The following is a 13,093-nucleotide window of genomic DNA, read 5'->3' as shown; positions in this document are numbered from 1 at the left end:
TAGGCATGTCCGACTCCACAAGGCGTACCCCTTGGTAGACAGGGTACGCCTGCTCCACGCCAACCCCCAGTATGCCTACGTGGAGTTCCCCGACGGCCGCCAGGATACGGTCTCGCTCAGGGACCTGGCTCCCTCGGGTGCCACTCCCACTCCCACACACCTCCCCACACACGCGCCACCTGCGCTCCCAGCATCTGCCCCACCAGATCCATCCCTCCTTCCCCCGCCTACGCTAGTGGACGAGGAAGCTCCCGGAGTCATCCAACTACTGGTCAGCACCAACACCGCCAGCACTGACGCCGTCGACGACGACACCGCCTGTACCGACATTGTCACCACCGTTACGTCGCTCCCAGCGAACCGTCAAACCACCGGACAGGCTTAACCTCTGACGGGCACCAAATTACAAGATGGACACATATATTTTTTTCCCTCCCCTCTGTAAATAATTCACAATTCTGTATATAGTTCTACGCCATCCCCGCCGGACTCATTTTTAACAGGGGGTGAATGTGGTGATCCACTGTGTAACTGTGTGTGTGCATGTATTAGGCGATGTACAGTAGTACCTATACTACAGGTTAGCCGGTAGCCCCTGCCAGCTAGCTCCGCCCACACGGAGCCGTATAAATATGCATGACTTCTGATCAGCCATTCTACCAGCTGCAGTCGGAGGACAAACATCGAACTGTAATAAAGCCTCTATTGTACCAATTTGAGTCTTTAGTACGATTGATAGCGCATCACTGAGTTTAAAGTGCAGGTTTTTCTGGGCATCTCAGAGTGAAATATAAGTTGGGCGAAAAGCATTATATGAATGCTCACGAATTCACCAAAAAACAGCTGTTTGCCACTGTGCCAGATGCGAGCAAGAAGTCTTTGTATGTCAAGGTAGTGGTAGTTCTTCATTGGCTTATGTGTTTTTAACAATAATGATGGGGGTAAAGGAATAACGTGAATTTGAACTGTATTCTTGTGTTTATATTGAGATCTTTCCAACCTTTTGTTCAATATAATACAGATTATTTTACTTGTTTAATCAATATTTTATTATTTGTGTTAAAAGTTAATTAGCAGACTCCTGTGAATGTATTCAGTAACTTTCCTCTCTGCTTTCTAAAAACAAATTCTCCTCTATCAAGCCAGGTTTCACTCTGGAATCAAACTTGCCCAGTGGTACTGTCAGCTGGTATTATAACAGCAAAATATAACCTACATCACCTTAGCTTACAGTGTACTTGGGAGTGGGTCCAGGTTGGTCAACATGAACAGGATATCTTATCCAGCTGGTGACTGAGATTATTTATATCCCGATCCCTTCAATGATAAGAGGTGAAATGAGTCTTTGGTGACATCACTATTTTAAAATCTTAATCAAGATTCAATTATCGTGGTTATTTATTTCAGATTTCCTTATACTATATTGCAGGTGTATATTTTTAGAAATGTTTTTACTGAGGATTTTTGTAATATAAAACGAGAATATACTAATTTAAAATGATCTATCATTTATCCAAAGGGAACATTTGAAGGTGCATTTATCCAACCAACAATATCATCATTAACCCTACTGATAAAAGTTGATATGTGGGTATGTCTTTAACCCTTCGATATTATATTTTTGTTGAATTATAATGTGGCCTCTTGTTAAGATGTAAATGCAATTAGCATTAGATTAATTATAGAACTGTTTGTTCTGTTAAGATTCATACTTGGCTTTTTAACTTCTTTTATGCATCCAGCAACGTTTGAATTGCTATTCAAATGTTTGGAAATCCAAGGAAAAACATGACAACAGCGTTGTCTGCTCATTACAATGCTGTCTTATCACTTTCCATTCTGTCAAAATGGAACTCATTAATACTAAAGATCTGGTCTTAGCTATTCACTCACTGCTCATAAAGTCAATGAATTGCTTTTAGTGCCCATTGCTAGTGTTTCCTCTGAAATAACTAATTTCTCTGATGGTGCATGGTGTTCCTCAAGTTCGGTTGGAGTTATTCTATTTCTATAGAAGTAGCGATGATGGAGAGATTTTTACAGTTGCAATAATTATAATTATGCAGCATTGAAAGAAACAATTGGAAGAGCAGCAGTGAAGGAGAATTGTGGGGTGTGGATAATCAATGCTCAGCAGGACTACAACAAAATACAAGATATTAACAAACTTATATAATTTCAACATAGATAAATATGAGGTATTACAAACTGACAAGTAAAATAAGGAGATTGTTGATTATTTAGAAAATAATCTAAATGTGGGGAATGAACAAGGCAATCGGTGAATACAAATACACAAATCTGTAAAAGTAGTGACACAAGATAACAAGGTCATAAAAAAGCAAACCATTCACTTGGGCTTAATTCTAAAGGGATAGAATTGAAAAGTATAGCAGTTTTGCTGAACATGTATTGAAATTAGGTAATATCACACATTTCTGGTTTAAATATTTAAACACTGAAGAGGGTTTAAAAAGGATTTGCAAGAATAATACCTGATCTGAAAATACATATTTATTAAGAGAGGATGAACAGACTGGGTCTCCTCTCTTTTGGAAAGAGAACATTGAGGGATAACCCAATAAAATCCTTTAAAAATATGAAAGGATTTGATAGAGTAGACATAAAGAGAATTTCCCCCCAACTCCATGCAACCTTAACTTGATTATTATCATTTTCTATGTACCTATTGAATCCCTTTTGGAAATCCAAGTATTCTACTTGTACTGTCATGATGATGGACCAAAACCTTGAGTTATATATGGACATATTGAATTATTAAGAAGATGTGTTTAAAAAAATTTTTTTTGGAATAAATTTAGAGTACCCAATTATTTTTTCCCAATTAAGGGGCAATTTAACGTGGCCAATCCACCTACCCTGCATCAAGGAAACCCACGCAGACACGGGGAGAATGTGCAAACTCCACACGGTCAGTGACCCAGGGCCGGGATTCAAACCCGAGTCCTCAGCGCAGTAGGCAGCAATGCTAACCACTGTGCCAAGCAGATATGTTTTTAAGATTGGATGTACAAGCCAAAGATGGCTCAAGATGTAAATTCTGAGAATGCAAATTCAGTGACTGTCTGAGAAGTTCCTGTGTGGATGATATTAAATTGTGAGAGTCAGTGGAATATCACACCATGTTTTCCAGATAGGGACATATCAAAGGCATAAAGCCTTTTACAGACAGACTGTAATCTTCTGTGGAGATAATAGAAGCTCAATATCGCCTCAGCAGGAATCGCATCCTGTAAGTTATATCCCAGACGTGGTAGCATGGTGGTTAGCACAGTTGCTTCACCGCTCCAGGGTCCCAGATCCGATTCCCAGCTTGGGTCACTGTGGAGTCTGCACGTCCTCCCCTTGTCTGTGTGGATTTCCTCCGGTTGCTCCGGTTTCCTCCCACAGTCCAAAGATGTGCAGGTTAGGTGGATTGGCCATGCTAAATTGCCCTTAGTGTCCAAAAAGGTTAGTTGGGGTTACTGTGTTACAGAGATAGGGTGGAGGAATGGGCTTAGGTAGGGTGTGTCATAATATACACCAGTATATCATGGTGCAGACACACACACTGATGGACACACAGTAAGACCAATCAACACGCACAACACTGCAGCCAATCACCAGTTAGAGGACACTCACTATAAAGACAGAGGGCATCAGTTTTCCCGCTCTTTCGGGATGCAGCCTTTCAGAAGGACAGAGCTTACAGCTTACAGCACAGATCTTCACCATGTGCTAAGTGCATAGACTGGTTAGGATAGGCATAGGTCTTTAGTTTAATCTAACATCATGTTAACCCACGGTGAAAGTATGTTCAACAGTTTCTAGCTTAATAAAATAGTGTTGTACTATTTTAAGTGTTGGTAGCCTGTATGTGTTCCACGGATCCAGAGCACCCAACACATCATGGTACCAGTAGTTGAGGGATGTTAGCCTGCAAGTGATCTGCCTTCCACCAGCATACAGCCATCCTGCAAAATGGACAGCGTGCGCCCGCCGCCGCTCCGCATCACCGGTAACCTGGGGGCCAACTGGAAGATCTTCAAACAACGCTTCCAGCTCTACCTTGAAGCCACAGACCTGGAAGCTGCTTCAGACGCCAGGAAGATTGCTCTCTTCCTCTCCACGGCCGGGGACCATGCCATCTTCAATTCTGTCACCTTTGCCGATGGTGAAGATAAATAAAAATTCAAGACAGTCCTTCTCAAGTTTGACAGACACTGCGACATCGAGGTGAATTAAAGTTTCGAGCGCGATGTCTTCCAACAGCGTTTGCAGGGTAAGGATGAACCTTTCCAGTCCTTTCTCACCCACGTCCGCATGCTTGCGCAGTCCTGTTACTGCGGGTCCACCTCCGAATACATGATACGCAACCAGATCGTTTTCGGTGTTCAGTCGGACCCCCTACGCCAGCAGCTCCTTAAGGTAAAGCAGCTCACCCTAGAGATTACCATCAAGACCTGCGTGCTACATGAACATGCCACCAGTCGGTATTCCCACATCCAAGCGGCTGAAACGGTGCGGCAAGGTCCCCACGAGGCAGAACGGGTCCAAGCAATCAAGCAACTCCAGGGCCTCAGCCTGGATGAGGGCGGCCATTTTGCGCGCTTTTCGCGGACTTCCACGCTTGTGCGCACCGAACGAGTGGACGGCGACGTCGATGAACGTACTGCTCAGGCACGCACCACGTACGATCGCACCGCACATGCGCGGTGGCGCAGCGAGCGTACTGACGGTACAACGTGCGGCAACTGGCTCCGCCCATTCAAAGCTGCAGTATCCTGCCAAATCCCGACGATGTCTGCAATGTTGCAAACTTGGCCACTATGCTGTTTTTTGCAGATCAGCTCAGCCTGCCAACTCTCATCGCTCCAGCCAGCCTCGCAGGGATGGCCGGGCCATTCAACCCACGGTCACCGAGCCCGATTCGGACCTGCTACCCGATATTGACACCGAGGACCCGAAGGCGTCTTTTCGAGTCGGTATCATTACGAAAAACAGGGTGTCCCCGAAGCAAAGAATCCAGCCTCTACTGGTACACTGCATCGAACCGGACGATGAGTGGTGTGCCACCCTCGCGGTCAACCGGTCCCAAATATGATTCCGCCTGGACACCAGTGCCTCCGCCAATCTCATTGCGCGGTCTGACCTCCAAAGCCTTCGTGTCAAACCAGCCATCCTGCCATCAGCCTGCCAGCTATTAGAATTAGAATTAGAACAGTACAGCACAGAACAGGCCCTTCGGCCCTCGATGTTGTGCCGAGCAATGATCACCCTACTTAAACCTACGTAACCCGTATACCCGTAACCCAACAATCCCCCTATTAACCTTACACTACGGGCAATTTATCATGGCCAATCACCCTAAACTGCACATCTTTGGACTGTGGGAGGAAACCGGAGCACCCGGAGGAAACCCACGCACACACGGGGAGGACGTGCAGACTCCACACAGACAGTGACCCAGCCGGGAATCGAACCTGGGACCCTGGAGCTGTGAAGCATTGATGCTAACCACCATGCTACCGTGAGGCCCCAAATTAGATTATTATCTATTATTAGATTATAATGGCAATGCCATGCTGCCAGCGGATCATGCCAACATGAAGTGACGCACTGGTCACGCAAAGCCATCCTTCCTTTTGAAATCGTGGGCTCCTCGAAAGCCTCCCTGCTTGGCGCGCAGGCATGCAAGCTGTTGAACCTAGTTCAGAGAGTTCACTCTCTCCCTCCTGCTGCCTTTCTGGACACTGACTTCAGGGCGCAGCTCGACGCCATTATGAACCAGTACCACAATGTCGTCGAGGGCATGGGCACGCTCCCGTACACCTACAAGATTTTATTAAAACCGAATGCCACGCCTGTGGTGCACGCATCTCGCAGGGTCCCAGCACCCCTTAAGGACCGCCTCAAGCAGCAGCTGCAGGACCTCCAGGACCAAGGAGTGATTTCTAGAGTCACGGAACCGACCGACTGGGTCAGTTCCATGGTATGTGTAAAAAAGCCTTCCAGCGAATTGAGAATTTGCATTGATCCCAAGGATCTCAATCGCAATATTATGAAAGAGCACTATCCAATTCCCAAGCGTGAGGAGCTCACATGTGAGATGGCTCGCGCCAATCTCTTTACCAAACTCAACGTCTCAAAAGGATTCTGGGAAATCCAGCTTGATGAATCCAGCAGGAAACTCTGCAGGTTCAATACCCCCTTTGGAAGATATTGCGACAACAGGATGCCGTTTGGGATCATCTCTGCATCAGAAGTGTTCCATAGGATTATGGAACAAATGATGGAATGGATTGAAGGTGTTTGCGTCTATGTCAATGACATAATCATCTGGTGCACCACCCCGCAGGAGCATGTTAATCGCCTCCAGCGTGCATTCAGACGTATACATGAGCATGGCCTCTGCCTCAACAGGGCCAAGTGCTCTTTTGGTCAGACAGAAATTAAGTTCCTCGGGGATCGTATCTCCCAATTCGGTGTGCAGCCAGATGCGGACAAGGTAGCTGCCAACACAGCTATGAGAACACCAGAAGACAAGAAGCCGGTCCTCCGTTTTCTGAGTATGGTCAATTTTTTAGGGAAATTCATCCCTAACCTCGCCTCTCATACCACGGCTCTCAGGAACCTGGTCAGGAAGACGACAGACTTCCACTGGCTCCCTGCCCACAAGCGTGAATGGAGGGAACTCGAGGCAAGACTGACCACGGCCCCGGTCTTAGCATTCTTTGATCCAGCAAAGGAGACCAAAATTTTGACCGATGCCAGTCAATCCGGCATTGGAGCAGTGCTCCTTCAACGTGATGAGGCCTCATCATGGGCCCCCGTTGCATATGCGTCACGTGCGATGACCTCCACGGAGCACCGCTACGCACAGATAGACAAGTAGTGCCTGGGCCTTCTGACCGGTGTTAAATTTCACAATTATGCCTACGGACTTCCTCAATTCACCGTCAAGACCGACCATCACCCGCTGGTCAATATAATACAGAAAGACTTGAACGACATGACGCCTCTCCTCCAGCATATTCTTCTCAACCTCCGGCGATACGACTTCCAGCTGGTATACACCCCAGCAAGGACCTCATCGTTGCTGACACTCTCCCCAGGTCAGTCAACACTTCATATGACCCAGCGGGATTTGTCTGCCAGGTTGACGCCCATGTGGCATTCGCTGCCAACAATCTATCTGCCTCGGATGAACGCCTCGTCAAATTCGCCGCGAAACGGCGGCTGACCCCTGCTACATGCGCCACTTAACGGACGGTTGGCTCAAGGGCCAATGCCCTCAATTCTATAATGTCAGAGATGATCTGGCGGTAATAGACGGGGTTCTTCTGAAATTGGACCGCATTGTCATCCCGCATATCATGCGCCAGCTTGTCCTGGAACAACTACACGAGGGCCACCTGGGCGTGGAGAAGTGCCACCGACCGGACTGAGAGGCAGTGTACTGGCCCGGCATTAATGAGGACATAGCCAACACAGTGCTCAACTGCCCCACTTGTCAGCGCTTCCAGCTGGCCCAACCACGTGAGACACTGCAGCCCCATGAGTAGGTCACGTCACTATGGACCAAGGTGGGCATCGACTTGTTCCACGCGCTGAGTAGAGACTATGTCCTGATCGTGGACTACTTTTCGAATTACCCGGAGGTAATACGATTGCACGACCTCACCTCGTCTGCAGTCATTTGTGCATGTAAAGAAACCTTTGCTCGACACGGCATCCCGCTCATGGTTATGTCGGACAATGGCCCCTGCTTCACCAGCCAAGAATGGTCCAACTTTGCCAGGCGGTACAATTTTGCCCATATAACGTCCAGTCCCCTGTACCCCAATCCAACGGCAAAGCAGAGAAGGGAGTACATGAAATGAAATGAAAATCGCTTATTGTCACGAGTAGGCTTCGATGAAGTTACTGTGAAAAGCCCCTAGTCGCCACATTCCGGCGCCTGTCCGGGGAGGCTGGTACGGGAATCGAACCGTGCTGCTGGCCTGCCTTGGCCTGCCTTGGTCTGCTTTAAAAGCCAGCGATTTAGCCCAGTGAGCTAAACCAGGACATATCGTCAAGAGGCTCCTATGCAAGGCTGCCGATGCCTGGTCTTTTTCTACCTTGCCTTGCTGGCCTATCGCTCTGCTCCACTGTCCACTGGCCTGTCGCCAGCCCAACTACTCATGAATCGCACCCTGAGGACGACGGTGCCGTCCATCCATGTCCCAGACCTCGACCACGTTCCGGTTCTTTGCCGGATGCAGCTGTCTCGGGCGCAGCACAAGGCGGCTCATGACTCCCGTGCAGCTCATCTCCCTGCTCTGGCTCCAGATGACAATGTCCGCGTCCATCTCCTGGATGGTCGCTGGTCTGCAACCGCAGTTGTCCTTCGGCAGGTGGCCCCCCGCTCGTTCCTGGTTCGTCTACCACATGGCTCTATTCTGCGCCGCAATCGACGCGCCCTTCGCCTCGTTCCACGCTGACCCTGCCACGGACTATGCAGAACTCCCTGTCACTCTGCCTCCCCCTGATTGTGATGCAGTCCAGCCTGCTCATGAACCGGCGGCTCTCGACCCGCCCTTGAGGCGGTGAACCAGAATTCATCGCCCACCTCAGAGACTAAATTTATGAACTTTTCAAATTTATGGACTCTCTGAATTGTTTTGTTGATTTGTTTGATCGTTTTCCTGATTTGTATATAATGTTGACCTCGTTACTCTTGTTGCATATTGCTTCTCTGCACCAGATACCTTCCCATGTAAATAGCTTGGTTCTTATCTACGTAGTCCTGTAAATATGTCTTCACACCCCACACGTAGTTAGGAACATTATCACCACACATTATTTATTGCTATAAAAGGGGGGATGTCATAATGTACACCAGTATATCATGGTGCAGACGCACAGACTGATGGACATACAGTAGGACCCAATCAACACGCACAACATCGCAGCCAATCACCAGTTAGAGCACACTCACTATATTGACAGAGGGCATCAGTTTTCCCGCTCTTTCGGGATGCAGCCTTTCAGAAGGACAGAGCTTACAGCTTACAGCACAGTTCTTCACCATGTGCTGAGTGCATAGACTAGTTAGGATAGGCATAGGTCTTTAGTTTAATCTAACATTGTGTTAACCCACAGTGAAAGTATGTTCAACAGTTTCTAGCTTAATAAAATAGTGATGTACTATTTTAAGTGTTGGTAGCCTGTATGTGTTCCACGGATCCAGAGCACCCAACACATCAGGGTGCTCTTTCCAAGGGCCAGTGCAGACTCGATGGGCCAAATGGCCTCCTTCTGCACTGTAAATTCTATGACCAGGCCCATTGTGGATTCTCCTCTTCCAGGAATACAAAAGAGACGGATTAAAAGACAGCTGCAAACCTGGCTAGTGTGAACTAATGTTTTGTGTGCGTCAGAGTGTGTGCAACATTAGCAAGAAAGACAGCAAATTTCCCTCTTGCTCTGGCAGGTAAAAATAAAAGTCTCTCTCTCTGCTGGAAGCAAACAAAATCAGTAAAGCCACAGCTGAAAAGGAAGCAAGACAACTCCTGTCAGCTAAACTGCAGAAATCTGAAATCTGTAGACCAACTATTCAGCTGCTGAAGTTGTGATGAGAGGCAGACTATCATCTGTATATAATACGAATAGTTAGTTCATCATCACTGTAAATGCTATGATCTGTATGTGCATTTCTAAGTTATATGTTTTCCTGTTGCAGTTCTAGCATCCGACCACAGGTGGGGCGAGTACAGAGTCCCAGGACCCGGATGCACCATGTGATCCTTCAGAAGTTCTTCATGTGGAGTGTGCAGCAGTCCCATCTGAGAGTAGCTCTGTAGTTTCTTAATGTCAGTTAGTGTTAGACCGTTAGTTCCCACTGTTTCTATCTCAGACATTGTAATAACCCTTAAGTAGCAGTAGTTAGCACTCCTAATGACAGTAGCCATTCCCCAAGCAATTGATCTGTATAATCCTTTTCAGTTTGCTTTGGAGGAAGACAAAAAAAGCTACTTAAAAATAATTTGACAATTATTGCTATCCGACAAAGAACAAAACCTATGAATGTTATGTTTTCAGAATGAAACTGCAAAAATTGGGCAAAACCTTTGACTGTTTTGTCATGGATTTACATCTCAAAAGTGCAATTCTGCAATTTTACAGACCTCCATGATTCCTTGATGAAAGATCAAATTGTATACAGGCTGCAATGTGACAAATTATGTGAGTGTTTACTGCGGAAAAATAATTTAAAGCCAACAGATGCCATAAAAATATGTAAGGCCAGTGAGATTGCACAATAGCAAATATCTGCATTCCAGACACAAGAAAGTGGCAGGAAAAAAGAGGGTGCCGACGACGCCATCATTGCTGTGTCACAGCAAAATCAGAAACGTGATCCGATCGGTGGCCATTTTGAGAGATTTTCAGGGAATGCCAGTTTATGTTGGAGATGCGGCAGAATGCACGGTCCGAGAAAATGCCCTGCATATGGCAAAACACGCATCCAATGCGGCACGAGAAACCATTTTTCCCAGCAATGCCTTTCAACTGCAAGAATGCCGCAAGAATTGCAAGAGTGTCAGTGTGATAACTGTGGCTAAAAACGTTAGTGATTTGGCAATAATACAAAGTGCAGCCCTGAACAGGTAAGCTGAGTTTGATGATTCACCAGATGGCCTGGAAGGTTCTTTTTTCGTGGACATGATCTATGAAAGCGCTGAATACCGAAGCACTGAACTAGAAGGAGAAGTGCCAAACCACTTGAATAATTAGACAATTCTGCTTATAATTAATCAAACTAGCACAAACATCAAACTGGACACAGGTGCTGGAGCAAATTTAATCAATGAAGCAGACCTGCCGAAAATGTAGATTCAACCATGAATAGAGGATAACTCATCACTGTAATTTCTCTGTTCTATGATCCGCATGTGTATTTTAAGTTATATGTTTTACTGTTCTAGCATCTAGCAGTTCTAGCAGGACAAACAAGGGTTTGAAAAGCACGGAACAAAATCGAATAAGCCAAGAAGCGCTGATCTTGAGCGGCAAACAAAAGGCAACTGGCACAGCATATCTTGGCCTCATGAAAGAAAATGATGAGCTTTTGGAATTGAAACAGCACCATGAAATTGAGGGACCTGTTTATTGGCGGGAGGTTTGCGGGCCTGGGGGAACTGGAAGATAAATTTGGGCTTCCCCAAGGGAACATGTTCAGATACTTGCAGGTAAAGGCGTTTGCTAGGCGACAAGTAGAGGGATTCCCTTTGCTGCCCTCGCGGGGGATGATGGACAGAGTGCTTTCGGGGGTGTGGGTCGGAGAGGGGAAGGTATCTGACATCTATAAGGTAATGCAGGAGGTGGAGGAGTCATCAGTGGAGGAGCTGAAGGCTAAATGGGAGGAGGAACTCGGGGAGCAGATAGAGGACGGAACTTGGGCGGATGCCTTGGAGAGAGTCAACTCTTCCTCCTCATGTGCGAGGCTTAGTCTCATCCAATTTAAGGTGCTGCACTGGGCCCACATGTCCGGGACGAGTAGGTTCTTTGGGGGTGAGGACAGGTGCACCAGATGTTCGGGGAGTCCAGCGAACCACGCCCATATGTTCTGGGCATGCCCGGCACTGGAAGAATTCTGGAAGGGGGTGGCGAGGACGGTGTCGAGGGTGGTTGGATCCAGGGTCAAACCAGGGTGGGGACTCGCAATTTTTGGAGTTGCGGTAGAGCCGGGAGTGCAGGAGGCGAAAGAGGCCGGTGTCCTGGTCTTTGCGTCCCTAGTAGCCTGACGAAGGATCTTGCTACAGTGGAAGGATGCGAGGCCCCCAAGTGTGGAGACCTGGATCAGTGACATGGCGGGATTTATAAAATTGGAAAGGGTCAAATTTGCCCTGAGAGGATCAATACAAGGGTTCTATAAACGATGGCTGCCTTTTCTGGACTTCCTGGCTCAAAGATAGGTATCTTGGTCAATAGCAGCAGCAACCCGGGGAGGGGGTGTAAGGGGGGGGGGGGGGGGGGGGTTGTTCCTTATTGTAGTTTCTATTATGTAACTTAATATTGTGTTAATTTGCATTGTTGTTAAAATGCTGTGTTCATGGAGGTGCGGCGAATGTTTATGATTGCTAATATTATTGTTATTTTTGGTATTTTATTATGGTTCGTTGTTGTATAAATTTAAAATTTTTCAATAAAAATTATTTAAAAAAAAGAAACAGCACCATGAGCTAAAAATGAAAGAAGTGGAGAGGACACGAGCTATGCTATGGGAGGAGAAGAGGGAACTAGAAACCATGCAACTGGCCTCTCAGTTTCAACGAGCAGAAATAGAACACCAGAAACAGCTTATTGAGAAGGATCAGCAAGTCATAAACCGTCTCAACATAAAAATGAACTCCTTTCAGCACATTATTCAGTCTCTAGAGAGAGCGAAGCCACATGAAAGAGAATTGCCTTGATTTGGAGAACAAACTTATTCAGTCTAAAAAAGCATTTGAAATAAGTGCAGACAACAACTGTCATGTGAGACTGCCTTTAAGAATTGGATGTTTAAGAAATGTACCTTTAAGAAATGAAGTTGATCATATGACTGAAGTGATGTCATGGGGGGTGGGGTGGTGGAGCTGAGCTCACTTCTGCATTTCGGGAGTTTTAGTTTCAATTTGAAGAAAGCTTGGGTGTGGCTGTGAGCTGCATTGCTGGTGATCTCTGCCATGAAGGACTATCTCTTAACCCTTTGATGAAATCGGAATTGTAAAGAGATCTTAGTATTGAATATAAATCTAATGTGCTTCTGTTTGAAGGATTTTTTAAGTCTTTTGGATGTGTAAAAGAACAGTTTGCAGGATTGGGTAGTGTATTATTTTGGGGGTTATCTTTGAAGTAAGTTGAGTTCATGGAATAAACATTGTTTTGTTTTAAAAACCACGTGTCCATAATTACAATACTACACCTGGGGAACAAGCCGTGTGCTTCAAAAGCAACAATCCATTAAAGGTGGGAACTCCATGATACATTTTGGTGTTCTGAAAACACCTCTCCCATAACACAACCAAAATGCTGTGCTTCAACTGCAGAAACTACTTCCGGTGGT

The 13,093-nt window shown here is 46.3% G+C and overlaps 1 protein-coding gene across 1 annotated transcript in view; it reads left to right on the top strand.

Annotated features, from left to right (window-relative positions):
- The window catches only part of LOC119953484 (cation channel sperm-associated protein subunit delta-like), a 760,311-nt gene that overhangs the window by 268,414 nt on the left and 478,804 nt on the right, over window positions 1-13,093 (top strand). Inside the window, exon 8 of the mRNA XM_038777815.1 lies at window positions 1,520-1,591. Coding sequence (XP_038633743.1) covers window positions 1,520-1,591 — 72 coding nt within the window. The remainder of the gene's footprint in view (window positions 1-1,519; window positions 1,592-13,093) is intronic.

This window comes from Scyliorhinus canicula, chromosome 18 (genome assembly GCF_902713615.1).
Source record: "Scyliorhinus canicula chromosome 18, sScyCan1.1, whole genome shotgun sequence".
Lineage (NCBI taxonomy): Eukaryota > Metazoa > Chordata > Chondrichthyes > Carcharhiniformes > Scyliorhinidae > Scyliorhinus > Scyliorhinus canicula.
This window is presented reverse-complemented; position numbering and strand designations above follow the sequence as displayed.